We start from the raw sequence: 13,025 nt of genomic DNA on the forward strand, positions 1-13,025 counted from the left end.
GGTCACGCTACTTTAATGTAATGAACTAATAAACTGCTACGTAATGCTGTGTGCTGCCTTAAAATCTCTTTTGTTGTTCTTTTCGAGCTAGAGTATTAATGTTTGGGGATGATTGTTAAGACATGCAAATGCAGGCTACGCTTAGCATGAGGCAATTGTTCATCTTTGTTTTTAAACAAAGTTGTAAGATAACTATGCAAATGTATTTTATTAAAGGGACACATAAAAGGATCTAGTTTGTCTGTTGTGGTTTTTTTTGTCAATCTGGGGAGGATTTTTTCCCATCAGAATAGCTTGATACAAGCATTATGTTACCTGGCTGTGCGACGGAGCGACTTAATTTCGCTTTTTACCTCTTGAAAATTGAATCGTAAATTTCTTCTGTTGTAGCAAAGAGAGTATACTGCCTTTACTGATGAGGGGATATTGGATAAAAGTTTTCACTATGTTTCCCAGGGCCTGATGAAAACAAACCTTCCTGCAGTGGCAAATTTCTTGGATTAGTTCGTTTCACTGGTTTCAGTAGGCACAGAGGCTACTGAGAGCTGCAGGCAGTGGCAGGAGAACGCTGCGAGCGAATTAGTGTTATGTGTGCCAGCAGAGATTGCGCAGCGGCTGTGGGTGATGTCCCGTGTTACCACTAGCCTGTTCTCTGGCTGTACTCAAGGGACTATTTCATTGACAGCCATGGTACTTAAGGTGAGATGTAGTCTTTCTACGGTAGCCTGGGAAAATAGAGGCAGGCTAACACAGGCAAAAAAAAAAAACCTGGTCTGCTTTTTCCAGCTGGCTTGAGCTAAAAAAAAAACCAAAACAAAACCAAAACATAAAAACCCCTAAAAGACCAAAAACACCTAACCCACAACCCTGAACCAACCCAAACCCACAACCCTAAACAAACCAAGCTAGTTTCTTACAAATGCAGTTTATACAGGCCACCTCTACCCCTAAATAGTCTTCGCTGTGACCCGGAGCAGTGATGCCTCTGGTGTAGATAAATCCTTCAGGGCAAGTGCTTCAGGTCACATTTGAGGCTTAAGATGTCTTTCCAGAGTTGTCACTTTTAATGTGTTTTTATATTGTTCGTTGAATGGCGAAGTTTGTTGGAGAAGGGGATAATGCAGTTGGTGCCCAAGCAGATCTGGGCATCTTTGAAAGCCATTTATCCATCTGTTTTTTACCTCATTTTTCTGGAATTGGCTTTTAAGTGAAGAATTTTAATTCATTCCCCTTTTATTAACAAAGGAAAAATAGATATTTTTTTTTTTTAAATGATGCTAGGTCTCGTTCATCTTTCTTTCATTGGAGGATTTATTTTCTTCAGAACGTGTCATTGTTCCCCTTGAACGTACCCAAATCCAAAATTTGGCAGTAATTGGAAGAGTCTTCTCTCCCAGCCCACCATGTTTTTGAGGCGTTTGAATCTCCTGCAGAGTAGAACATCTTTTAACTGTGAAAGTCGGTAGTTTTTCGTGCAGGGTTAGTTATGTTAGTAGGAAGAAAGTATTTCTTGTTCAGGTATATTTGGAGAGGGAAGTATAATTTTAACCGTAACTTTAGAGACTGGGATTTCCTGTTTATAAACTCTCCTGCTTGTTTTACCCTGCCCCTGCGAGACAGCCGCTTCCTCGCCTTGGGGAGCAGGATTTATCACGAAAAGGTACTTCAGTTGCAGTAGGCATCGCTCTCTTGCTGTGCCGCACGTTTCAAAGGTACCAAGACACCCACTGCTTGCTCTGCGAGATGTTCTCAGGAGGGAGATGGGCAGGTGCTGCCCCGGATTGTGTGAAGAGCTTGGCCGTACCCTACTCTGGGTGGAAGAGGCAGGCTGGTTTGCCCTCCAATGGTAACCTAAACCTTTTACAGAGGGAGGTGAGCCCCCAGCGTGAGCAGCTGAGATTCCCCTCTGCAGGTGCTCCCCCAAACCTCACTGCTTTTCATTAGCTGCATGGGAAGCTTGGGATGAAGTTTCACAAGACACAAGATAAACCAACAGCTTTCTGCTGCCAAAAAACCCAGGCAGTTTTACTGCTTCCACGCACATTCCTGGCTGCTAAACTAGCAGAAAACTACTGTTTTCTTTTCCCCCCCTTGGGATTCATGTACTGCCAGGGTGTGAGCTGGGAGTCGGATAAGGGCCAGAATTGATGCAAGGAAAGGAGGGAACAGGAATGTGGGAGGAGAATGGGTAGAGATGCAGGTCCACCCTTTCCGTACCGGTGAGCCCATGCGTTGCTATGGCCACTTCAAAAAATAAAAAAAAAACATTGGCAAATGCACTAGGTAGGTTGTTTATTCTCTGCCTTGTTCACCTTTCTTCCCTTCAGATCCAAATGCCTGAATTCACCCTCTAAAATCAGATGTGTGGATTGCGTACTATCGTTTTATGCCAGTATCATCAGACCCATCAAAATTTGGCGCATTTTCATTAGCACATATTTAAATATAAAATAGCACTCATCCCAAAGGCTGACAGTCCAAATACAAGGTTAGTGCAGGAGCCAGTTAATTTAACTGCATTTTTGTATCTCATAGTGAGCTTATAAACCAAACCTATCTTGGATGTATAAAAAGAGGCCTGTTTTCCTTCCAGTGTTTGCTTCAACTTTAAGTAGAAGGCATGAGACACACAAATTCCAGCTGTGGGTTGTTGTAACAGCTGTGATATAAGCAGACAACAAGAAGAGCTTCAGTCCCTGCCTGCTTTTGTTGCAGGGCTGTACCTAGAAAAGAGAACCACGTGGTCAAAGCTGAGATTTCCAAGTCTGGACAAATAAAGTCTGGTTACTGTGCAAGCCCTTGATTATCCTAAAATTTCCTGTCTTAGGAACCAGGTGGGTTTAAACTCAGTCCTGTACAGACTAAAGAATGACGCTGGAGTCCAGAAGTAGCACACGTTGGCCACGGTTCATCTGGATGGACCGAGATACCAAACTTCATAGGAATCGCTTTGTTCTGTAACTTTTTCTCATCTAATTTTGGCCTGATTGTAACTTTGGGAATAACTAAGGCCGGAAACAGCATTCTGCACAATCAAAAGAGCTGCAATCCCAAATCTCTTCATAAAAAGTGGCTCTCTTTTTCAAATCTTGTCAGAAAGCTTAAGAGCTGTGATCCTCCTTAGGGGGTACAAAACAGAACTGCAAAGCCTTGATTTTAAATCTAGCTATTGCCTTTACTGTTTTACTGCATGGTGTTCAGAGGGTTTTCCTGTTAAAGTACTTTGGTGTCATAAAACTTCGTTTGACAAGTGTTTCTCTTTTGTTGAAGGATGCTGCTCCTTCAAACGGCTTCATGCCTGTCCAGCGGGAAGCAGACAAGCCTATGAGGTTCCCATTAAGCCATGGTCATATCAAGTTTAGCCAAATGTTCAGTGTTTCTTGGTGTTGTCCCCCCCCGATTTATTACTAACACGTTTTCATTTCATTATTTAGAGCAGCCTTCCCATAAACAGATCTATACATTGGCAGTGAATAGAATAAAGTCACATTCTAGTGTCCTAGACGTGTTAGGGTGACAAGGGAGACTGCAGCCCTCCATGCTGCAGGTCACCCTGCCTTTCACCACACCTGTAAGCTTTCACTAAGTATCGTTCCTCTAGAAATGCCGCATCTAGATGAGTCCCTGCGATGTCCTTTCTGCTCTCCTGCCTAATCCACAGGTCACGCTGTCTTAAAATCTGATGCCGTCACATCAAGCGATAGATGTATGTTCTCAAACACTGTAATTGTTTCTTTTGTTTTCCCCCACCCCGCTGCTTTGCAGTGCTCTGCGAGCATGCCATGGCTAACAGAGGGGTCGGACTTTGACTTTCTGTGCTCTCCTTTACCCGTCTAAACATATTCACCACTTTGGTTTTACCAGTTTTTGATTTGGTTACTAAATTTCAAACATTGTTATCGTGCTTACTAACATGTATACAGAAGAGAAAAAGCAGTGTGAATCTGTAGGGTCTGCATGGTATTACCAAAACCTTTGGGGTTTGTGTTGAATGTCTGTGCGTTCCTGTGCATGATTTTGGTCATTCATACTTGATGCATAAAAATAATTCGAGGTATTTCAGGCTCATTCTGTTTCCAAATGAGAAAAAAAGTTGTGCAACTGTGAAGTTATTATGTATTATGCATTATAACTTTACAAATTTGTAGTGGTGGTTTGTATCATAAATTAATAACCAAGGCAGAGCACTTGAGAAATGGGGTGGAGATTAAAAGTGCAGTGTCTTAAGTCAGACTCAGACACATTCTAGATGCCTTCATCTCACAATAGACATTGTATAAAGTAAGAGAAAATCAAAGAGTTTTGAAACAGTATGGCAGAAAAGGAGAAAAGATGAGACAAATCATCAGACAAATGGAGTTGCAGGAAGTCGGGATTTTCAGCATCACAGTACAAGAACAAGGGATGTTCGGAGAAATAAAAAGGTGACAGACAAAATTGACATAAAGGGGGGAGGAGGTCAGTCACTACATCCCTGGATTTTGAAACCCGCTGCTGCTGTAGACAGGGCTTTTAAAGAGAACCACTGTGTATATAGTCTGAACTGTAGGCTGGTGTATGTTGATGCAATTTCAGTAGTTTGTCAGATCTGATGGCCTGAGTGGGATCTAAACGACTGGCTTCCTTCTTGTAGGGTGTGCTGATCTCCAGAGCCTCGACACTATGCAACCGATGGAACGGAAAAGGCAGGGCTACATTCACGAACTCATTCAGACGGAAGAAAGGTATATGGACGATCTTCAGCTCGTCTTAGAGGTGAGATGTCTTGGATGTGAAAATACACTTGGAAAAAGAACACCTCTGTCTTACTGGATAATAGCAATAAAGGGATTCTTAGGAATTGTGAAATGTTGTAGGTAGAAAGTGAGGTTGTGTGAGCACTTCCCTTTCTTGCGAATGTTACGTGGCTGTCCACCAGGCAAAAACATCACGTTGTGAAAGCCATCGTCTTCCAAGGACCTTCCTGTGTTCTACATCCTGTTCTCAGGTGTTTGGGCTCAGTGTAAAGCTGATGGGCTGGGCCGGGCTGGCTGGCAAAGCTGCACGGGCTCATGACAGAAGCCGTTTAAGCACCATAACAGCTTATTGTCTGCCCTCAGCTCCAGTTTTATTTCTGGAAACAGGACCGCCTCACTCAGCAGGGCAGGAACTGGCCAGAATTAGGTGTTCTTGGGAGTCTGACTTGATCTCTCTGTGTGAAACAACTGTGTGGTGCAGTGTTGAAGATGATAAATGGACTGAGTTGCAGAGGTATTCTGCTCTCCTGAGGTGTGGTGCTGAGGGTCCCTGAAAGAAGCTGTAGCTCTGACTGCAGGTTGACTGTGAGTGCTCTGGATAGGGGATAGGTGTGATGCGTCGGTGCAGTTTGTGTAGCAAGTGACTCCAAAACGATGGGAACGCTCCTCTGCTGAGCAGTCAGCCTGCAGGTCCCAGCGCTTGTCCCTGCTTCACAAATGGTGGTGCGGGTGTCAGGATGAGGTCATACGCTTAGGAAAAATAGTGTCAGCTGTCACAAGTGCTAGTAAGGAATTGCTTTTAACTTCTCTTGAGAAGTTGGATACTGAGCATTCAAAAAACGCTAAGTCACTGCTAGGCTAAACAAGAGGCTGAGCTGTGTTTATCTCTGAAGAATTGCTCACCTTTCTGCTTTTTTCACTGCAGGTTTTCCAAAAACCGATGGCTGATTCGGGCTGTCTCACAGAAGGAGAAATGGGGCTGATCTTTGTTAACTGGAAGGAACTCATCATGTCAAATACAAAGTTATTGAAGTGAGTACTTACATTTTTATGTGTTTCTCTTCGTCTTTATTCTCTTGTTCCTTACCCAAGGAAGTTTTCTGGTTTTACAGTAAATATTTCTGTCCTTGCTGATTATTTACTATGCATACGTGCATTCGGAACAGCTACAGGCATTCAGACTATCTTACAAAGAAGGAGTTGTTAGGAGAGAATAAACAGAGAAAACAGATGCACATTTGCTATAATACCTTAGAAACAGAGCTGACACAAAAGCATGTGCATGGGAGGCGTTCTTCCCAGTTTTCTGCGCAGCAACCTTCTGTTCTCTAAAAATAAACTTCGGAGAGACAACGTGGCTAATAATTCACTGAAATGGGATACTGGTTGAATGTAGAGATTGATGCCGATTGTTCCAGAAACCTCCAAGGAGGTGTCAGTCCCACAGACCCCATCAGGCAGACCGCTGAGCTCAGCGTGTTGTGCTGGGGGTCAGGCTGGGCCCTGGAAGCGCCCCTGCTGCGTAAGGGAATTCCCCTCGCAGGCACACGTCCTTTCGGAGATGGATGTTGTAAGGGTCTTGATTTCGGCCTTGTGGACTTGGCAGCCAAGTTGGATGGTGATTTCTTTCCTCTTCAGAGCCTTGCGAGTGCGTAAGAAAACAGGAGGAGAAAAAATGCCAGTGCAGATGATCGGGGACATCTTAGCAGCAGAGCTCTCTCACATGCAGGCCTACATTCGGTTCTGCAGCTGCCAGCTTAACGGAGCTTCGCTGCTGCAGCAGAAAACTGATGAAGATGCTGATTTCAAAGACTACTTAAAGGTATCTTGTTCAGTAGCTTTTGTGCCTTCTCCTTTCTTCAATGACAGGAGCTCGTCTAACCAGCATCGACTGGATCAAAATAACCCAAAAGAGTAAAATCTTACCAAAATAGCTAAGAACCTTCCAAGGTGTATTTATGTGATGACCGTGCTTAACACTCTGTGCTTTTTATTTACATACCTGTCTTTCTCCCTAGCTAATTTATTACTCTACTTCCTATTCCATTGCTCGTTACTTCAGTGTAACGCTAACCCCACAAAGCTACGGTGCCGATGTCTGCACCTTCCCAAAAATTCATGCTGTCAGAAGGGGTAAGAGTCTGTGGAGTTGAAATAAAAACGCTGTTTTCCTGAATGCGCTTCTAATTCAGCGGGGTGTGCGGCGTGTCTGACTGGTGGGTTGCAGCCGGGGCCAGAGGTGTGCCGTGAGCGGCGTAGGCAGGCACGCGGCTCGAATAAAGAAGGAATTGCTGCCATACTGCAGCTGATGCGGGGGCTTTGAGGCCATGAAAGGAGAAATGCCAGAACTGTTGACATCGGGTGTTTTTTTTCTTTCATTGCTTTGGTTTTTTTCAACCTGAGCAGAGCCTGTAATGTCAAAATAAAAGCTGGAACGGTTTTGAATGTAAGGATTCTGCATGAACAATGATCCTGCGGCTTATGCTGGCAAAGCATCTGCGTACAATGACAGCACCAGCTTTCCTGTTTGTTCTAGATATAAGTATTGTTTGCTTACCGAAAAATCTAAGATTTCTTGGAATGCCTGGAACACTGAATCTGATCAGACAGTTTTCAGTTTTCAGTGCAGTGAGGCAACTGCTTCTTGATGAGTAATGTGATGTCTCTGTTAAATCTCTGGGTTGCACCATAGAAACTTGCCTTGGACCCTCGCTGCAAAGGAATGCCCCTCTCCAGTTTCCTCCTGAAACCTATGCAAAGAATAACCCGCTACCCTCTGCTCATAAAGAGTGTGAGTACCCTATGCCAGGTTTTGTAGCTGAATGCTTTTGAGTTTGGTCTCGATAGCAAAAGCAAAAAAAAGCCTTGTCCCTTTATGGGGATTTCTCTGAGAGCGTGCAGAAGTAGTACCTGGGCTTACCTCTGCTTTGATCTTGATTTCTTCCCTTTTTGATCCATCCCAGATTCTAGAGAACACTCCAGAGAATCACCCCGATCACAGTAACCTCAAGCTTGCCTTGGAGCGTGCAGAGGAGCTGTGCTCTCAAGTTAACGAAGGTGTGCGTGAGAAAGAGAACTCGGACAGGCTGGAATGGATACAGTCCCATGTCCAGTGCGAAGGTCTCGCTGAGGTACCCGCGTTGATACACTGTATGGCAGAGACTTTTCCGAGCCTTTTTAGAAGGGCCGGGGCGGGGAACAGGGGTCCTTGCTCACATCCGTTATTGGAACACGATTCTCTGCTCAGCTCCTGGCAGAGAAGCTTTTATTAACTTCTGCTCACAGCCATAATGTGATGAGCCCTCGTTTTTGCATGATTTTGGCAGTGGAGAAATCTCAGTTTATCAGCTTAAAATTGATACCACATAAATGGTTAAACGAACAGAAATAACTCCCATCTCTAAAGTTCTGCCCGTGCTGCCGCTGGGCTAAGTCAGGTGTGTGTTTCCTAAGGCTCTCCTTCATGCAAAAAGGGCACAGCAGCCTTCACTGCCAGATACTCAAAGGTGGGGGGTTTCAGGCTCCTGTACCTTTCAGGACCGCCTTCAACATGAGGTGTTGTGACAGTTCTCCGCTGGCTGCTTAAGGAACCAGGGCCTGACAGGCCCAGGAGGTCTGTCCTAGTTCCATCACCTAATTGCGCACCCGTAAGAGGTGACCTGACTGCATACTCGGCAGGCTCTTCTCAAACACAGCTCCTGGACAACAGAAACGTGGCCATGAGATAAATGCCTTCATCCAGTCAGACCTGTGTGTATGTTGTTGGTAAGGCTTAAATCTACTTGTAGTTGGGAGCAGTGCTGATACCATGGCAGATCATAGAACAGCTTCCCTTCTCTTCGTTTGTAACTGAATTCATTAACCAAAACACAAGAGGATTTTGAGCATCTTGAGCAATCTCCACTGTGAAGAGGAGCAGGAACTGATGTCTGCATTAATTTGCTGCTACTAATGGGTTTTGTCCCTCCTAGCAACCGGTGTTCAACTCCCTCACAAACTGCTTGGGACCACGGAAGCTCCTGCACAGCGGCAAACTGTACAAGGCCAAGAGCAGTAAGGAGCTGTACGGCTTCCTCTTCAATGACTTCCTCCTGCTCACCTACATGGTTAAACAGTTTGTCTCTTCTGGCTCTGATAAACTGTTCAGCCCCAAATCCAACTCCCAGTTCAAAATGTACAAAACGGTGAGTGAATCAGGGTGCCCCGTGGTCATGTTGGTACAGTGGGACCTGGCTTCTGATGAGGAATGCTGTTCTCCCTGCTGGGCTCAGCCGTCTGGCCCCGTCTGATCGTTTGCAGTCGTACGGGCACATACGCCATTGGGCTTTGTCTCTGGAAAAGGACAGGCTTCTGCCTCTTGGTTTAATAAACACTTTTTTCCACTCTGCGGTGAAAGGGCAGAAATAGCATCGTGCCTGAGCAGCTGAGTGGGATGTGGAGAAGCAGCAGCAGCCTTGACTTAAGTTTGCGCAGGTTAATGCATCACAAGAAAATCCTTGTCCTTTAGAAAAGAGTAAAAGGTGCAAAACTTTAGTCTCTGTGTCCACATAGTGCGTGTTCTCAAGATTTTGGAGTTGGGGAGATAACTTGAAGTATTGGGGCTGCTTTCTGACAGGGAACCTGGGGGGTCTCCAGGATTTCCAAGCCCCACACTGCAGCTCTGCTTACAGTCTTGCCCCTTTCATGACACTCTTCATCTAGGAGGACAGAATGGGGTGTATCGCCAGAGTAGTTTTTCCCTCAGTCCTTTCTCACATCCTTTATGTGGTGATCTGATTGTTTGTCCTGTGTCCTCCGACCTTCATTTTCCCTATAGCAAAACAATGTATTTTAACATCCTTGTAGAGTTTCCACTTACTGTCAGGGTGATGCGGCCACAGCGATGTTTGCTTTTCTTTCAGCCTGTTTTCCTTAATGAAGTCCTGGTGAAATTGCCCACGGATCCTTCAAGTGATGAGCCAGTTTTCCACATATCACACATTGACAGAGTTTACACGCTTAAAACCGACAACATTAACGAGCGGTGAGTAGTGAAGATGCAGATCTGAGCCTGAACACGTTGATCATGGCTGTAGGCTGTTCCCAGTGAGCAGACATGGGGGGTCTCTGAGTTCAAGAACCGGGTTTAGTCTCTCGGCCAGGAAATAAACTCGTTTGACTCTCATTTGAATGACGAGTTTTCTCTGATTTTGTTCTGCTTGTGCGGCAGCTCTGCAGTGGAATCCAGTCACATCTACTGCCCCTCGATGTTACAGTTGCAGGGCTGCAAAGTCCAGTGTCCCATAGGTTCTTCCCTAGTTCTGGTCAGTCTTTAATGTGACCCAGTAGTCTTTAATAAAGCAGCAGCTCCAGTTTCATTTATTTAGGCTGATGTGAAAACATGGCATTAAATCCAAAAACTCCCATCACTTTAGTCCTTGAACTAACTTGATTCGTGATGCCTCTGAAACCCAGTGGGGGTAAAAAAAAGGCAAAAGAGATTAGAGCAGTCGCTGATACTGCGGGATTTCCTGCCTGTGGTGTGATCCTGACCATAGGGATTGCTCTTTGCAGCACTGCCTGGGTCCAGAAAATCAAAGCAGCATCAGAGCAGTACATCGAAACTGAGAAGAAGAAACGGGAAAAGGCTTATCAAGGTACCTACCGAGTTCTCTATTTGGCTCTCAGCCACCCAGACGTGTGGGCAGGGCCTTTTCTGGAGGGTGCCACAGTCTCTGTGTATGATCTCCCTTTTCAGATCTGTTGCCAGTTTTTACGGTTTATTTCTGACTTCTTTGTTCTCAGCTCGCTCACAGAAGACCTCAGGAATAGGACGCTTGATGGTGCATGTGATTGAAGCAACAGAACTAAAGGCCTGTAAGCCCAATGGTAAGTGAAGGAAATAACGTCAAATCACTTTTATTCCTGCGGCATTTGGAAAGGCTTCCTGAGAAGTGTTTGGTGATTTGAGAAATACTGTGGATTCAGCTACAGCTTCTGAACAAATTAGCCGTTATTTAGTTTCAGAGGACCGAGTGAAGAACCAGCTCTGTGCTGCTCTAGGATATAGCCATTGCCTGACCCACATCTGGACAGCAGCATCGATGCGTGTCTGTGCAGCCCCCAGATGGGGAGGGAGGTTTCTGCACTGCAGAGGTGTTTCACTGCTGCTTCTGTGTTTAGGGAAGAGCAACCCGTACTGTGAGATCAGCATGGGCTCGCAGAGCTACACTACGAGGACCCTGCAGGACACCTTGAACCCCAAGTGGAACTTCAACTGCCAGTTCTTCGTTAAGGATCTGTATCAGGATGTCCTCTGTATCACCATGTTTGACAGAGATCAGTTCTCACCCGATGGTAAGAGTGAACATTTGTTTTATGAAAAGAAAGCTTTTTTGTGACTTGGGGTACACAGTTCCTCACCAGCAGTTCCAAGAGCCTGATTGCTTCCTGTGAAATGTTGTGTCAAAACACCACCTCCTTGCTCAAGAGGTTCTGTAGCCCTCCAGAGCCAACAGCTCTGGGCAGTCAGGTTTGATCCCACTCTGGCTTTTGTATCAGACACAGAATTATTATTTGGCCAGACTGCAGAGCCAGAGAAGCTGAAAGCAGTAGTTCTTCTCTCTCGCTATAGGTGCATGAAAATAAGGTGCTAGGTTATTATCAAGCTGTTGCTGTGCAACAGCTTGATAAGCTTTCTTTTTTCGCTTGGAAACGGAACATGTTTTTGGCAGTCGATAGCTTCTAATACTTTTTTAAAGGTTAAGTGCTTTTTCAGGGCTCTGACACACAGTTGATTATTTCAGATTTGCAAGGTTCTGCCTTGACCCGAGTTGCCCTGTGTGTAACTAGAGGTCAGGCTTTTCTCCTGTGAGGTATCGTGACTTTGCCAGGCTGCTTCTCCCCGTTGGACAGCTGAGGCGGCTGTTTTTTCAGTTCATGGTGAACTTTCTAATGCACACAAACACACAAAGCTATTTATCTATGAAATGGCCACAAAGAGGGTATATAATTTCTGAATAGGACTGTAAACCTATTAGTGACAGTAATTGTTCAAGGTCATTGTTCTTGTGAAAAGAATGATATATAAGCCTAATTAAAAATTGGTTGAGTCAAAATAGTTGATTTTTTTTGGTCTTTGTAGCACCACAGCTGACTTGTAAAGAGGTTCCATCATTTAATTCTGACCTTCCAGCTCTGAGACAGGAGAACATTTGAAATTGTGTTTCTGAAAGGGAACTGTATTTTTAAAGCCCTTAGAAAAAAACTGTGACATAAAGGCATGTTCTCCATCCTAATTCCGTAGCATTTTTGTCTTCTAAAAAGGCCCTTTTTTGTCACTGCTGGTTGATTTACACTGGGCTGAGGGCTCGTCAACAGGAAGCTTGGGAGCAGTGCTCTGGAACTGAATACGTACCACGTAGCATTGCTGCTTAACCTGACACTTTCAGATTTTCTAACCTTAACGTTTTTGCTTAATGAAATTTCTTATTCGTTTGCCCAACAGATTTTTTGGGTCGCACTGAAGTTCCAGTAGCAAAAATCAGAACAGAACAAGAAAGCAAAGGCCCCATGACTAAACACTTACTGCTGCATGAAGTTCCAACAGGTGAAGTCTGGGTCCGTTTTGACCTGCAGCTCTTTGATCAGAAAACACTCCTCTAAGAACACTTTTTTAATTTATGAAGGACGACTGAAGCTGACAGCCTGAACATTGTTTTGTAAAAGACTCCTTACCCCACGCTGGTTATTAAGCAAGAGTTCCTGCTGCTTCCATGTTTCCTCTTAGTTACTTGGTTGCATTTAGTTCCTTGCAGCATTCAAAGTTGTTGATCTATGCAAACACAAATGTTACTGTATATACAGTACTATAGCTCAGTGCCTTTTTATTATGTTGGAATATCTTGGGTTTGGATGCCAATGTTTCCATTTTCAGGGCCATAAAAAAGTATTAAGTAGAAACGTGGCATCAAGATATATGTGTATTTTACCACTTAGTCTAATGTATAGACTGAGGAATGGTTTAGCTCAGCACTAGAATCATTCCATTTGAAATCTGAAAAGTGATATCCACTGGAATCTTCCCGTCTCAGGATGATAGTTTTAAAGACTAAATGCTGAAGAAGCCTTAGCACTGGAGAAGTCTCCGATATATTGTATATTCTTTAAGAATCAAGTGTAGTTCTTTACTTGACTTAGTTCTGCACTGAAATCAGTAACTGCTACTTGATTTTTCTTTCTGCTTCAGTTTCATTCATCATTCTCTGCTGAGACAATGGGGTTGTGAAGAATAACTAGAAAAAAAATATT

General features: G+C 44.3%; 1 protein-coding gene across 1 annotated transcript in view; it reads left to right on the forward strand.

The window, feature by feature from the left end:
- ITSN2 (intersectin 2) overlaps positions 1–12,656 on the forward strand; it is a 54,946-nt gene extending 42,290 nt beyond the window's left edge. The window contains exons 30-40 of the mRNA XM_009885339.1: positions 4,634–4,755; positions 5,662–5,768; positions 6,375–6,558; positions 7,429–7,527; positions 7,700–7,867; positions 8,708–8,920; positions 9,638–9,759; positions 10,290–10,372; positions 10,521–10,604; positions 10,899–11,072; positions 12,223–12,656. Coding sequence (XP_009883641.1) covers positions 4,634–4,755; positions 5,662–5,768; positions 6,375–6,558; positions 7,429–7,527; positions 7,700–7,867; positions 8,708–8,920; positions 9,638–9,759; positions 10,290–10,372; positions 10,521–10,604; positions 10,899–11,072; positions 12,223–12,380 — 1,514 coding nt within the window. The 3' untranslated portion in view covers positions 12,381–12,656. The remainder of the gene's footprint in view (positions 1–4,633; positions 4,756–5,661; positions 5,769–6,374; positions 6,559–7,428; positions 7,528–7,699; positions 7,868–8,707; positions 8,921–9,637; positions 9,760–10,289; positions 10,373–10,520; positions 10,605–10,898; positions 11,073–12,222) is intronic.
- Positions 12,657–13,025: the final 369 nt, after the last annotated feature.

This window comes from Charadrius vociferus, unplaced genomic scaffold, assembly GCF_000708025.1.
Source record: "Charadrius vociferus isolate BGI_N301 unplaced genomic scaffold, ASM70802v2 scaffold173, whole genome shotgun sequence".
Taxonomy (NCBI): domain Eukaryota; kingdom Metazoa; phylum Chordata; class Aves; order Charadriiformes; family Charadriidae; genus Charadrius; species Charadrius vociferus.